This window comes from Spea bombifrons, chromosome 5, assembly GCF_027358695.1.
Source record: "Spea bombifrons isolate aSpeBom1 chromosome 5, aSpeBom1.2.pri, whole genome shotgun sequence".
NCBI lineage: Eukaryota > Metazoa > Chordata > Amphibia > Anura > Pelobatidae > Spea > Spea bombifrons.
Genome location: NC_071091.1, coordinates 74708171 through 74723431, shown reverse-complemented (window position 1 = coordinate 74723431; position 15261 = coordinate 74708171). Strand labels below are relative to the sequence as shown.

Below are 15261 nucleotides of genomic sequence, written 5' to 3'. Positions count from 1 at the left end.
AGATTCATCTGGCATTGTTCTAGCTCGTGGGCTCTGCTGGATTTCCTCGTTCACAGAAGGTGTCACACAAGGAAGTTACGAAGGTATTTGGCAAGGTGACGCTTTCAGGTGTGACTTGGGGGGTTTTCGGGGTGAAAAGAAAGGGTTCCCACACGTTTAAGACTTAACCCTTTAGATGTCATGTGGGCAAGCTGATCAATGCCACACCGAGAGGCGTCATGTGATTGGCTGAGGAGGGGGTGTGACTAGAGCAGAGGTGGACTTCAAGATCATTACTGGGGGGTTGTGGATGTAGAGGAACAATGTGAGATGGCTGGTTACAGCGCGGGGCACGAGATGACCATCTCACCAAACAATCATTTATCCCTGGGGTGACAGCAATACAAAACCCATTTACTAACAACACGCCTGCGATAAGAGTAATAGCCGCACACTCTGTCATGCCATTTAAGAGATCGTTTATCGATTCATTATCTTCCAGGAGTAATAATTAAAGCTTGTTAGGGCCTAACTGTGATCGGCGGTATGCGCGGTGCCTTGCAATACACGGGTTTCAGCCACACAATGTCTTTTCCAACCTAAAGCCCCTGGCAGATGATGGTGGACTCCAATCCCCATCACCCATAGGCGGATGATTGGAAGGGCAGTCGCGCTGGGCCACAGCTTGTTTATGTTTTGTGACAGATGGAGCAGAGACGTGTGCGCGGTGACGGGATCCACGGAGGGGATACAGGCTCGTGATGGGGATACAGAGACATGGGGGAGGGTACAGAGAGATGGGGGGCATGCATTGTTGTGATCGTGCTTACCTGCCCCCCAGTTGGTGGTGACAGCTCCATCTTTCCGGATGCGGATCTCACATGCCCCGGCTATTTTGCCCCGCTTGCCCCCGGTCCCCTTGCCTTCCAGCAGGCAGCCGCAGCACTGGTAACACACAGCCCATGCCTGCTCCTCGTTGATGGGCTGCTTATATAACTCCAGTATCTCCTGTAAGGATAAGGACTCCCCGTCCAGCCCGTCCCCTCCTGCTGCTCCCGCCGTGGCCAGCGCAGTAATCCCGCTCCCCCGGCAACCAGCGGCAGCTTCCCCACCGGATCCGGCGCCCAGGCTGTGCTTCTGAAGAGCTGCTGGAGATGATTCAGCCATTACCGGCTCCGGAGCAAGCCGCGCTCACTGCGATGTGCTGGGCATCCCGGTGACCATCCTCCCGCGGCTCCAGTGCGGGGAATGCGGCAGCAACAACATCACCAGGAGGCGGCCAAGCCTGGAACCCCAGCTCCGTGACGTCACACAGCCTCGCAACGCCCAGCCCGCCGCATTCTCGGTGTGGGAGAAGGCAGTTAGTGACGTCAGCTTGTAGGAGAGGCTAATGCCTTCACAGTCCGCTGTCAGAAGGGCTTTAGAACAACCAGTGACCGGCGTTCCAATGAGAATGGGCTCTTTTTATAGTCTATGTACGAACTGGGAAACACGATGTCTGATTTCAGGAGTGTCCTTGGCCTGGTTCATTTTGGGGTTCTAGACTTTTATGGGGCTGGGTAATAACATCTGGCGATGGTCGTTGAAGTCCCTCCATGTTTGTACACTAAAGGCGGCTCTGCCTTCAGGATTTGCAGGTGATATGCTGACACAAACCTTTAGCATATTTGGTGAACCGTTACCGGGTCTGGATCATCATGGGATCCATCTGTATTCTACATGAACCTTCCTTACCAAACAGATTGAGTACAACACACATAGGATGGAAGCCAACATGCAATGGGACCAACATATCGCAACCTCAGGGTTTTTGGATGGTCCTCATCCTCCCTGCATCACTTAATCAGAAACTGGCAAGTCTGAGATCAATCAATACCTTTAATATTTTGACTACATTTTAAGTTATTCTGCTTTATAAGCGTAACAAAGTCATGGCCAGTTCATGTCAGGCACATATCCCTCCATTTCTCACCAATGGAGTTCACCCATAAAAACAATTCGCCGAGTGATGTTTAGTCTAATGACCTGCGATCTCATGTCTTGGACAATCCACAAATGGAATTAGTAAATTTCACTACGACTCCAACAAAATCTATATAGTTTGGACATTTTTTTCTAGCCAACTCTCCAAAGACCACTTCTGATGATTTGCCCCAGAGTGGATTTTTATTATATATATATATATGCAGCCACAGTGTCCCCTTTTTGCCCATTCCAAAGTTTTGAATCACATTGAAGATTCATAATGCATTAAAAGTTCAAGGCTTAGCGAGGTCCTAGTTAATACACACACAACCGACTCATCCACACCCTGATATTAAAGCCCAGAGCCAAGTAATCCGGTTTCTAGGGTTTAGAGCAATTCCTCCTATAAAACAAAGGCAAATAAACAATACATAAGATACTCTACCCACAATAAGTAATGCCTACTAGATTGCACGTGGGGATGTACCCACGCAGAAATGTCTCAAACATGTTTTTTTTTTTCGTTTTTCAGAACAAATGAAGGCAACTGAAGGGGAGGAAGCACAGCTAACAAGAGGAGGATCAAAGTATAAGTTGTGGGACAAGGGAGAGGGGTAATATGAAACCCTACAACGGAATCCAGGACAAGAAAATACAAATAAAATCAGAAATTGCTATAAGTTCAATGCTGGTAGAATGAGGGGATAGAGGGGCAGGAGAAGGGGTTCCGCACGTCAACGTTGGTGTGACTCGGAAAGTTTAGGGATTGGAGGTGCGGAATTTAGACCGTGGAGCAGATAAGGGGGAGAAGAGATTAAAGAGTAAGAGAAAGCATAGAAAAACAACCGCTAAACACTGTAGGGGAGAGCTGCAGCTTCTACTTTAAGTGTTTTTTTTGGTTTTGGAAGAAAGCAGAGTACTTTAATATGCATCCTCCTTTATGAAGGCTGTCGTGCACGCTAAACTGCCCCTAGAATTCCAACTAAATGACAATCCAGCCTACCTGCAGTATAAGATAAAAAGGTAAATACCAGCAGGATTAAAATTGTCTACATCATAAGGCTCTCAATTCTTAATGGATATATTTGTTGTATAGCTGTAACCTCCTTTAAGACAATTATATATAATATACATGCAGACACACACACACTATAGGGACAAAAGTATTGGGACACCTGACCATTACCCCAACAGGGACCTCGATTGCATTGCATTCTAAATACATAGACATTAATATGTAGTTGGCTCCCCCTTTACAGCTATAACAGCTTCCACTCTTCTAGGAAGGCTTTCCACAAGATTTTTAGCCCATTCACCCAGTAGAGTATTTGTGACGTCAGGCACTGATGTTGGGTGAGAAGAACCGACTTGCAATCTCCATTCCAGTTCATCCCAAAGGTGTTGGATGGGGTTGAGGTCAGGGCTCTGTGCGGCAGGTCAAGTTCTTCCACACCAAACTCATCCAACCATGTCTTTATGGACCTTGCTTTGTGCACCGGGGAGCAGTCATGCTGGAATAGAAAAGGACCTTCCCCAAACTGCTTTCACGAAGTTGGAAGCATAGCATTGTCCCAAATGTCTTCTCATGTTACCCTCAGCATTATACAAGGAACATTATACATGGCCAGCCCAGCGCTTCCTGCGGCAGAAGGTCTCTGGGGTTGGACCTTTATAATGTAACGTGTAGTGAAGTCAAGTAGCGGAAACCCAATTCTTCCTTTAGTGAAAAACTCCACTGTAATCAGCGGACAATAGTCTCATCATTACACCGACTCAACTCAAAGTAGAAAGCCACTATCCCTATAAAGTACCAATTTATTTCCTCTTTTCTTCCGTAAATATTACCCAGCGTGAACCAACGTTCAGCTGCAGTAGTCTACTGCTCTCTAGTGGTTAAAATAAAAGCCTGACTTGAGCAAAAATATTCACATATTCAAGAAAAGATGCTTTAATGAAAGTGTATACAAAATAAATTATGGTATGTAATTTTTACATTGTACAGATATACACATTCATCATTTATAAAAAAATCCTGCATAATGACAAACGCCACATGAATTGAAGAAGTTTTCCCTGGAAATTGAATCAGAGCAAGGGTTGACAGTCCATGACAAAGATATTGTTGCATGTGTCATAAAACAGAGCGATATTTACATGCAAACATAATCCACACGGCACACGCAGATTCTGGGTACGTGAAAACTCGCACTCGCACCGCGAGTCTGATTTGATCGCCGCGACAGCTAATAATCTCATCGCAAAAAGGAGACCTGGGAGGGAGAAAAAACAAAAATAAATAAAATAAATAAGCAAAAAAAAAAATAAAAAAATGCAGTTTTAACAGCATCAAAAAATTCCTCTCCCCAGACTAAAACTACAATACTGACAATATCCACTCAGGAGCAGATGCACATGGAAGGAATGGATCACTGGACTAACAGAACTTCCATTTGACAGGACAACCCTTAAAGTAATCAGGAAAAAAACAAGTATGGAGCTTGGCTCAGACCGGTACTCCATCACCCGCCAACTCAGACTGGAGCTCACACCATGCTTGCATACTTAACTCAACTGCTGCTTAGCATCGAAAGGTGGCAGGCGCCAGGTGAGCAGCATCTCAATAAAACCCTGTGCAACTGCTCTTTTAAGAGATGATGTTCACGGAATGGAGCTGGGACAATGAGTTACACTTACCGTAGACAAGTTGCAAACGCTCTCCGAGCGTTTCTGTGCACAAAATGAATGGGGAACCCCTTAAACGTGTGGCCGTCTGGAACTGCCCGCCTTATGGCATCCTGAAACTCTTCGTTCCCAGCGCAGATTCCGGTGGTACGTTCAATCTCAAACGAGGCCAACGCAGAGGACAAGAGGTAGGAAAGATTGTCCTCCCACACTGTGGTGAGACCTAAATCCTACATGATCAAAAAAAGACAAGATTAAACCAAGCTAGGGCTGCAACTAACGATTATTTAAGCTCACCATTTTGTATGGAAAGAAAAACCTTTATCTAAAAGGAGAGATTGATGTAAGAAACAATATTTTTGAGAAGGTAGTATAGAAATTGGAACACCTTCCCAGAAGATGTGGTAAAGGTTCATATAGTAATATGTAAGAGAACTTAAACATGCATGGAATAGGCATATTGAATCCTATCCTGAATCTAAGATGAAACCAAGTACTGCTTAAGGTTCAAGTCTCTGTTTGTGCAGATGCTAAGCTGATTTCGTTTGCATTCCAAGAGCTGTTATGTTCCCCAAATCTTCAGTCTTGGCAGCCTATGCAATATAGCCCTATGATACTATGTTGGCAATGCGTTTTGCACAGAGTTTTACCTTTCTGTGCTCCGATACAAGAACTCTGAGCTGTAACTCAATCTCATTACTCTCTGCTGCGGCATCAACCACGGAACAACAGAGCGGCGGGAACGGAGGAAGCGAAGTGATGGACCCCGGAGAACAGACCGATTTAACGGCTTCTTCGCTCATTGGCTTCCATCTGGACTCATCATTCAGATCAAACAAGCAAAGTTCCACGGAATCAGAAGGCTGGCAGTTGGCAAGGAAGCGTTGATGATTGAAGATACAGCCAATCGTTCGGTAAGGATACAGGGGCTTAGGCTGTTCGACTATCGGGGGATCATCCGGATTGATTGGCTGGTGCACATACCTGCAGGACCAGGATATTACTTTAACAACTGCTGTCAAATAGTCCATTCTTTAAAAAAATCTGCTAAATACACAAAATCACCAACCTGTGCCCAGTCAAGCTCTCCCAGAAGGTGACCGATCCATCTGTGCCATATGTCATCACCCAAGTGTGCGCTACACCCTTTCCCTTTGTCCCAACACAGACATAGGCATCCAACCCAAACCCAAGAAGGAGGCTGCACAGGAGATTACTATGGTCTTCACAGTCACCCTAAAAATAAAAACGACTCATTACACATTTTTTTTTTTTTTTTTTACACCTTCTTCAAATGGAATAGAGTAATACATATTATAGGCATTTGTGTCTCGCTAACACATACAACGAAGAGCGCATTACCCCCCCCCCGTATATATATATATATATATGAAATCTTCACCAGATTTAACATGAGCCATACCTTATTTCTGCATAGGAAGGACAACATGCTGCACCACTGTTCTTGTTTACCACCTCCCCCAACCACCGGGGCCTTTTCAAAGCCTATAACACTAACGAAGCGTGCCGCTTGCCGTGGGGTGTCCAGAAGACGTCCTGCCCGAAGAGGACGGACAAAGGAACACACAGGGCGATTTATCCAATTCTCGTCCTAAGAAACACAAAAGCACTTCTTATAAAAGGGACAGGTTCCATTGATGAGAAGTAATGAGGAAACAGACAGGTTCCCGTGTGTACAAACAATTTTGTTTGTACACCAAGCAGATCAGTTAACAGTTAGGGGGAGTAAACAGCAATAAATACAAACTTGTGCAAAAATCTTGACAAGCCTAGAGTTGTGCGAGGGCCGGATCTGTAGGTATTCGCTCCACCACTGTTTTGCGTACACCAGGAACAGGCGTTCCTTCTCGGCGGTCTTCTGCCGCTCTAGGGTAAGCTGCCAGGAAAAGATAGGGTTAACATCTATTTTGTTTGATTACTGAAATGTAGTACAGGATACCCTGAGTATCCACTCAAACTCGACAGATAATTCAGAGGTATTAACGATACATTTTTTGCTGTACATGGTAGTTACTTGGTGTAGCCAATAAATTACTGACTTTTTTTCCATAGAGACAGTTTTTTAATGCATCACGGTTCACTGTATTATTTATTTACATAAAGACAGAAGACGTTACCTGAGTTTTAACAATTTCCTGAGACAGAATCTGGTTCAGTGGGGGGTACATCTCAAGTTTAATGTTTAAAATACCCGCAGATACTTTGCATTCAGCGCCTGCGGACAAAAACATGTGTGTTACTGCAGACATTATACATTTCCTCAAAAAGCAAAAAATACCATGGCTTTGATCTGGTCCCTGGTGCCAACAAAGACTGATGAATTATGGAATGGACAGTGTTAGAACTTCCCAATAAAAGGAGATCTATTTTAAATATGGTATGAGGGAGCTCGTGAACCACTAGTTAAACATTAAAACTTTCTTCTATTCAGTAAATGCTTATTTTGCTGCTTTCATTAAAAATGTCTACAATATCTAATATATATATATATATATATATATATATTATATTATATATATATATATACACATATACACATACATACACACACACACTTAAATATGGTTTATTAGAACATTAGAGAAAATAAAGTGCTCTCTGCCACTAATCATCCGCTTTGTTTTGAGCAGATGTCCTCCGACTCTCACCTACTCCCAAGAGTTCCACAGCAAGGCTAGTCACCCCGTTCTCTGCTGCCAAGACCGAGCGCCACTCTAGAAAGTGAGATGCTACTAAAGTGGTTTCACCAGCTGTGTCCATCCTGATCAGAACCAACTGCACTGGATCACAAATAGACAACATGGTGGTTGCGTCGGCCATTTTGTTCCCATCACCTGTTACATAAAATAAGTTAAAGTGGGTTAACACCTGTCACAAGTAAGGAATCAACAATTACCAGATATACTGTATCTCAAACCACCAGAAGATAATTTAGGTCTGTTTTATACAATCTGTGTATGTTGGAGTCAGTGGAGGGCAGCAGCGATCCAAACTAAAGAAAAAGAAGCACTGCCAATTTGCAGACCAGCAAGAAAGGAAAACCCCTTTGTTCCGAACTGCAAACCTTACACATCACAATTTCCCAACACCAGGTACATGCCTTTGCAGCCATTATATCAATTGGCAAGATATAAGTGAACATACCCAAACTGTCTTTATGCAGTTCTAGCAAGAAGCCATCTTGAAAGTCTGGTTCGCAGGCACATGGAACTGGTTTAGAGCGAAAACGCTGGTTTCTAAAATGTAAAAAAAGGGTGAAGGTGGAGCAGACCTGTCCAGGGAGAGGCTCGGGTTCTTGCAGGTGTTCCAGGAAAGCTTTGCCCCCGAGGACCTGAAGGTGAAGATACCTTCTTGCCGGGTCAATGTTATCTGCAAAAAATGAATTATAAAATAAGATGCGGCTTGAACATACCATGGATTTGGAAAGAGTGTTCTGTTTTTCTTGCACCTGGGCATGTAACCAACCAGTAAGGACATACACAAATGTACACACAGAACTGGAGCAAAAACATTAACACACTTTCTCTGTGGTATGCACAGTGTTGGCCTCCGTATGGTCAGAGACCAGCTTCTGTATGGACGTGCAGAAGACAAATCAGGAATAGGCAGGAGGATTAAAATAAGTATCCCCCTACAAAACTCATAAAGGAATTATTCCGGTGATGTTTTTACCTTTGGGACCAGACCTACGGCAGCGCTCCCAGTCGCCTCCTCTTCTGTGGTCTGCGTCCAAAGTACAACAACAAAGTCTATGGAGTCCGTACAGTGCCGGCACAGCTTCCATAGCGTAAATAGGCTTGGTTGGGGAGATCTCCCCTGGAACTGGCCTAACTAGCAACAGGACACCAGGAAGCTTTGATCGCCCGTTTTGTACCAGGGGACTGCCCCACTGAACCTGCCGCCCTAGGCCTAGTCCAGGAGATGTCACTGAATTATTCTACAGTTTTACATAAAGAGTTATGTCATTAAACAAATGTTTGTTACTGATAATGTTGTTTTTCCCCAAACAAAAGGAAGCGTATGTGTTCTTTGCTTACGTTTTTTCAATGGCCGTGGTTCTTTATCTATAAAATGTGTTGCTGGTTTTGGAGTAGAAGTAAGGTCCCTTGCACTGTGATCCTTAAAACAAAAGACAGTTATGCACAAATGATGAAACAAATTCAAAGACGAAGAAAAAGGTCTTAGTTTAGTTGTCAGATCCTTATTTTACTGCAAATTAAACTCTATTTAGAGGCACATTATCCCTACCAAGAAGGAACATCACAGACATATACATGGATCAACAGCAAGAAACAAACAGATATGGGAAAGGCTGAACCTGATGGACGCATGTCTTTTTTTGGCCTAACTGACATACATAAACACACACACATATATATCTATATATCTATATATATATCTCTATCTATCTATCTATCTATCTATCTATCTATCTATCTATCTATCTATCTATATATATATATCACCTTTAAGAGAACAGAACCAGAGTATGTTTAACTTTAATTTTTTCCCTTCTGCTACACTAAATAATACCTATGTACACCCGGTGATGCCTCCCGAGTTATCCTTCCAGGGACAAAACCAGCATTAACCAGAAAGAATGTTTTTGTATATCAGTACGGTGGGAGTTTTTCCATTCAAAATCAATAATAACAATAACAATAAATAATTTCTCCCAGTTTGAATGGTTTTACAGGTGTGTATTTTACTTATTTATGAGCATGCTACAGCTTTTTTTCTCTATCTATATTTTCTTTAAAATACGCCTCTTATTTTTAAAAATGTCAGCTTTAATACCAATAACAAAGCTTAGGCATCAACAATCATTTCTTTTATATCCACCTTTTGTCTTATAAACCTTAAAAAAAATCTAGTCTTGTAAATGACACAAGAAATTAAACTATTCTTTATTATGGCGCTCAAAATAGTTGTTTGAATTGGTTAAAACATGCTATTTTCTCACCTGTACCACATATCCCTCTGAGAACCTCAGTTCCTTGAAGGCATCGTCAATCACACCTCGCTGTCTCAAGGCTTTCATGATATCCCGTTCTGACAGCTGTTGGCTTTCTGCCCTTGCGTCTTGTTTCAAAGAGTCGGCCAAGACCTCGCGTATTTTACCAGCTACATCCATCTGGGGAAAAAAAAAAAATATCCTTATTAACATCAGTGGATGTATCATATTCTGCACTTCAATATATGACTTATATGAGGTTATGAATATTACATAAATATTATTCAATAAATATAGATTTTTGTTTTATTAAGGCACCAGTTAGAGATTTCAATACAATATTTTTGCCCATCTCTGGAATAAAATTGCTTGCAAAGTTATGTATAAACGATACCGCTGTTTACACGACACTTCTGATTAACATTCACTGCAAGCGTGCTGATATTCTAATATTATTTGACAGAATAGATGGGCTTAAAAGGGATAATCCAGTCCCTTTAAAGAATAGATATGACAGTACGTTTTTATTATTAAGTTGTATTCAATAACACAGGGAAAAAATAAGACTTTTTTAAAAGACTGATTGGCAGCTTTAAAAAGATGGGAGCACTTTTGGCACATGCACACATGACACCCCTATTGGTATGCAGTACATTGTGTGTCAGAAGACGTGTTTATCTGAAGACGCCTCATTCGTGTCCCTAAGTGGGAGTTGGGGGGGGCGATGACGACAAATACATATGGGGGGATTCTTCACAAACCTCCTTGTGTTTGCAAGGGGGATAAAATGTATATGCATTAAAGTACATGTGATGGCAGGTGAGTCTCTTTGAGGGTCTCGGTCATCAAATCATGTGTGTCTGTGTATGGCATTAAATACGTGAGAGAAGAGGGGGTGAGAAATATCCCCTTAATATTAAAGCACAAGTTTTTATAGCTACGATGTGAGCAGAAACAGCCTACACAGGTGTTCCTAAGAGCTTACACTTACCCGGGTCAGCTGCTCGTGGATCATATGCTTCAGTTCGGTGGCTTTCTCTGGAGACAGAGTCATTTTCCTTCAGGTTGTATGTCAACAATATAGTTCCATATACACGCGTTCTCAATAAAATAGTTACATATACATGCGCTCTCAATAATAAAGCTACATATACAAGCGTCCCCGCATTGCTCGGGCCATGACTATCTAATAAACACTTCAGCTGTTATCCGTTCTCCATAGCCTGTTACGCGCAACCCTGACAACCCAACCGGCCCCTAACTTGTGAGTGGCGGGAGGACCAGCGGGAAGCTGTCTTTGGCACTGCCTGATCACATTAATCCAGCAGGCAGGGCACCTCATGACAGACAAGGCCCTTGCGTGACGTTTTCAGTGCGCGCCGTCGCACGATAGTGACGTCGCGCTTTTGGTTTCAGTCAGTCATGTTCGTGCCGGTGGAATCAGAGCGGGATATCCCAGCGGAATGTACCCTTTTGCTGGTAAGAACGAGCGAACTCTTGCTGAACGCGTACCTTATGTACGGAAGGCGGGTATATAAATAAAGCAGATTGCTCGCCCTATTATTTCACCTCCTACAGCACGTACGGGGAATGTTCCTATGTTTGTGGATAAAGTCTATCGCTGCTGATAATCACGGGTCCCCGGGAACCGGGAGTAGCACATGCTGCTGTATGCCTATTAGCAAAGTATGCACTCAAGCGGGGTTATTCACTAAAGGGGGAGCTGTGTTTCTTTGCCTTCACACATCATGAAGGGTCAACCCCAGTGAGTTTCTGCAGCTTGGCTGGCCCCGTATAATGTATAGTTAAATCGGTGACATTTGTCTTTCATAGTAAACAGTGAAGTCGGGGAGTTGATTCCAGCCTGACAGCTCTCCATTTAGTGAATAGCGTGCGCCCCCCCCTCTCGGTGCAAAGGATTGCTTTTTACGATTTTATTAATTGTGACTAATTTCTCATTATACTTCGGATTTGTTACAGGTTTGGATTTTGTGTGCTTTCCATTTGCGAGGTTAATTATGATGCTCCTAAATACCCAAAAGACACATTTGTGCTTGACGCTTGCCATGACATTTTATCATTTACATGTACAAAAAATGGAAACTTGTGGTTCCTGTCACCGTTGTATAGCAATGTTCTACTGAAAATGAAAGCCTACGCGGATTAACCGTTTCTGTTTAAGTTTTACTGTTTAACACGTGACTTCTTTAAAATTAAGTGAAACCTTCTCAAAGTAAAGAGGAAACAACCAGGGCGCGCCTCCATGCTGGCCGTATAACAATGATAGCACTCCGTACAAACAGGTATACGGGTCGCGGCTGCTTTCGGTGACTGGGAAATGTAAAAATGTCATTAAAAATCGCCTTAAATATGCCGGCTTGACACCATCTGGGTATTAATAAAACATATTTCCTTCTGTTTTAGCCAGCTGTATCCGTGGGAAATGTCGGCCAGCTAGCCATCGATTTGGTCATCTCCACGCTGAATATGCCAAAGGTCGGCTATTTTTACACAGACTGCCTCGTGCCCATGGTGGGAAATAACCCTTACGCAACCAACGAGGAAAATGCAAAGGAGCTTAGTACAAATGCTGAAGGTGAGTCACGTGAATTGTTTTTCTTACAGGGGTACTAATGTTTAATTCTAAAATCTACCACGTTGCTGGCATGTGCATTGGGTCTACGCGCGCACCGGCTTTATTTGTGTACGCATGTATTCGGTAGACTGACGATACTATATAAAACAACAAATGCTACTAGTTTGTCACAAGTAACTCTATTGTTGCTTGCGCCTTTGTGTTTCTTTAGTGCATGCAAGTAATTTCAGCTGTTTTTACAGTGTATGCTTTGCCGACCAGAAAACTTGTTGTCCTTCAGCTCAGATCACCAATCATAAAGGTATGTGTTTTATGGAAAGCCCAACATTTGCACTGACCGGTGGCTCACTTATTCATATTATCATATCTGCTGCTGCTGATAAGAAATCCTACATTTTACAATTCTATGCAATACGTAAAGTTGTGTAATGGTATATGCATGTGTGTATTAGAAATACATCCTATCTGTATACCATAGCAGCAGCTACCTTAAATGTTTGTGCCACACTAACGTTGTTAAACCTAAACTTAATATACCCAAGCAATTACACTTAATAAACAATGTTGGTTAGTATTAGAAAATGATTATAGCTATGATAAAAGGCATAATTTCCCTAAGTTAATGTGTAACGCCTATCTGGAAACATGCAGCTTTCAGACATTGTTGGCCCACAACTAAAAAGCAGTTAAAAGGGGAACTGCCACACACAAAGCTTTCTGGTTTATTATTCGGTATGAATTGTTCTGAATTTACTTACATTACAAAGGACAATTTTAAGCAAAGAGAGCAGGGATCTGTGGTATATTCCAGCCCTCTGATCTCTTGTTCCACCCTTTTAAAGTTTGTGAGAAGCAGACAGTTCCCACCAGAGGGGAGCAGAAAGTGAGGCATAACAGATCTGACAACAGGGCATGGAGGTGGCTGCTCAGCTGTAGACACACAAAGTCAATTTGCCTTTCACTTAACATAAAATACTTAAGCCCCATCCTCTAATTGAGCAACATATACGACATAACCTTATTCCAGCTTTGGTTTTACGGTGTTTTATAAGTAATGAGCAGCTTCATAGACAGTGTGATTTCTTAGTTATATACCTTCTTGCAGTTGTCCTTAATCTTATCTGGTTTGAGAGAAGAGCAGGTAGTGCTTTTTTCCTATAAAATAAACATTTTCTGTAATACTATTCAGAATGTATTCTATATCTTTGATTTTCTGTCTAATTGATTTATCTTTTCTTTTGTTTGTTTAAAGAAAAAATCGAAATCATTTCGCCAGGCTCTGATTTGCTGGATTAAAAGGTGTTCGTTCACCAAAGTGGTTCTCCTATCAAGCAGCCACGCGTACCAGAGAGTTGACCAGCAACTGTTTGGGTAAGCAATATGTAATCAAATCCAGTTTACCGTATTTAAGAACCAGAGTTGTATTTATAGTACACTTTTTTTCTGAGCAGTTCCCTTTTTGTTGTTGAAGCCTTTGGTTTGTGAGTGTTCTCTATTAAAAGGTTCCTAACCCCATGGAAATACATTTAGAAAAGAAAAATATAGTCCAGGAGGTCTGCACCTACACTTTAAACTTTGATTTCTGATAACATCTTATTTGGTTCTGATCTGTCACCTTGCAGAGCTCCATTCCGCTACCTGTTGACTCCCGTCTTACAAAGGTCTGTGGCAGATGTTGTACAGGAGCTAGAGTGGAAGGAAATGGAAAAAGTGTCTTCTTATCCGGGGATAAATGACGACGAGAAAAAAATTTCTGTCCCTGGTGGTGGTTTTACAAAGCACTTGTATGACGACTGGTGAGTTGTCGTATGTTTGAATACAAACGGTCAATGGTCTATAATTAATAGAATTAAACACACAATGTGCTTCCTGATTAGAAGGAAGTTTTTCAGTATTTTTTTTTGTGTCCCGTTATAATAGTCGTTTCTTGAACCATCGGGGTGTCCGCTGTTTCAGGGGACGTGATGCTTTTTAATAAGGCTGAGCTCTACTTTCCCTTTGATGTACGGAGCAGTGGTGAATAGAAAATAGCCCAAGCTCATTATTACATTATATGGAACAATACGGTTCCTGCTCCTTGTGATTTTTTTTTTTTTATGACCATCATCTGTTTCCAGTTTTAAGAGTCTATCCTTTTACTATGAAGTGTTTTGTATCGTTTAGAATAATTGCTGCGCTAGTGGAGGTTTAATTTCAGAAATCACTGCCACCAATGTAATCGGTTTTCCATTTGCAGTTGTTTAGAAGAAATACAGCTTGCTGTTGTGCTAAAGTTCTGTTCAGAAGGTGATAACATCCCTGACGCCTTTGCACTTCTCAACCATGTGAATGAGTGGCTCAAACTGGTGGAACACTCTGTAAGTAGATTGTCGGCGCTCTATCAATAAGACAATAATAAGAAAGAAACCATATCTCTGAATATCACATCAAATGCATTGGGGTGGGTGTGTACAAGTCAGATGTATCCAAAAGCATTTGTTTTGGATTAATAGTTTGTGCCTGAGCCTGTAATTCACATTGTTTGCCCTCGTGTACCCTGCATGCTCATCTGCAGCGACTCAAAGCATTTACTTGAGCTGATATTGGGCCGTTGTGATGTAACCAGACTATAGCATTGGCTAAGAAATTATAAGGGAAATTAATTGGGGTTGTCTATAAAATGGCATAACTGTAAGCGGTACTATAACCTAATCTCAACAGCAAGTATTCCTTATATTTTTGTGCCTTAAATATCAATATGCATACTGTTGATGGAAATTCTACACAAGCGTATGCAGAAATGTTCCCCATGATCCTGGCTTTTGTAGCGCTGGTGTCACCTAATCTTAGTATTTTTCCTTTGTTTTTTTTGTAGGATGGGGATTTGTCTGTTAAGTGGAAGATACCGAGCTCATGGAGATTGTTGTTTGGTAGTGGTCTACCACCCACTCTCTTTTAACGAAGGAAAAATCTGAAGCCCCTGGTAATTTGGCACCTGCGGGCCTTGACTGCTTTCTCTGAATGATTTGTGAGGCAACGCAGTGTAATTGGAGGTATAAATTTAAATGACAGTTATGAGATCACA

The 15261-nt window shown here is 42.1% G+C and overlaps 3 protein-coding genes across 7 annotated transcripts in view; 1 reads left to right on the top strand and 2 right to left on the bottom strand.

Moving 5' to 3' along the window:
• Positions 1–1275, bottom strand: part of SPIRE1 (spire type actin nucleation factor 1) — a 62025-nt gene extending 60750 nt beyond the window's left edge. For all 5 annotated transcript variants that reach the window (XM_053466187.1, XM_053466189.1, XM_053466190.1 and 2 more), the window contains exon 1: positions 810–1275. In XM_053466187.1, the coding sequence (XP_053322162.1) occupies positions 810–1146 (337 nt within the window). In that variant the 5' untranslated portion in view covers positions 1147–1275. The remainder of the gene's footprint in view (positions 1–809) is intronic.
• Positions 1276–3876: 2601 nt separating this feature from the next.
• Positions 3877–10871, bottom strand: CEP76 (centrosomal protein 76). The gene is made up of 12 exons (XM_053466192.1): positions 10593–10871; positions 9611–9781; positions 8685–8766; positions 7792–8016; positions 7296–7481; positions 6765–6862; positions 6395–6523; positions 6050–6238; positions 5696–5862; positions 5277–5610; positions 4639–4856; positions 3877–4214 (listed from the first exon to the last, which is right to left on the bottom strand). Exons 1-12 carry the CDS (start codon positions 10653–10655, stop codon positions 4076–4078), a joined length of 2001 nt encoding a protein of 666 aa, XP_053322167.1. The 5' UTR covers positions 10656–10871; the 3' UTR covers positions 3877–4075.
• Positions 10872–10973: 102 nt separating this feature from the next.
• PSMG2 (proteasome assembly chaperone 2) lies at positions 10974–15261 on the top strand. Its single transcript, XM_053466202.1, has 7 exons — positions 10974–11080; positions 12026–12197; positions 12440–12498; positions 13450–13568; positions 13820–13993; positions 14434–14554; positions 15052–15261. The coding sequence occupies exons 1-7, from the start codon at positions 11024–11026 to the stop codon at positions 15133–15135; spliced, it is 786 nt and encodes a 261-aa protein (XP_053322177.1). The 5' UTR covers positions 10974–11023; the 3' UTR covers positions 15136–15261.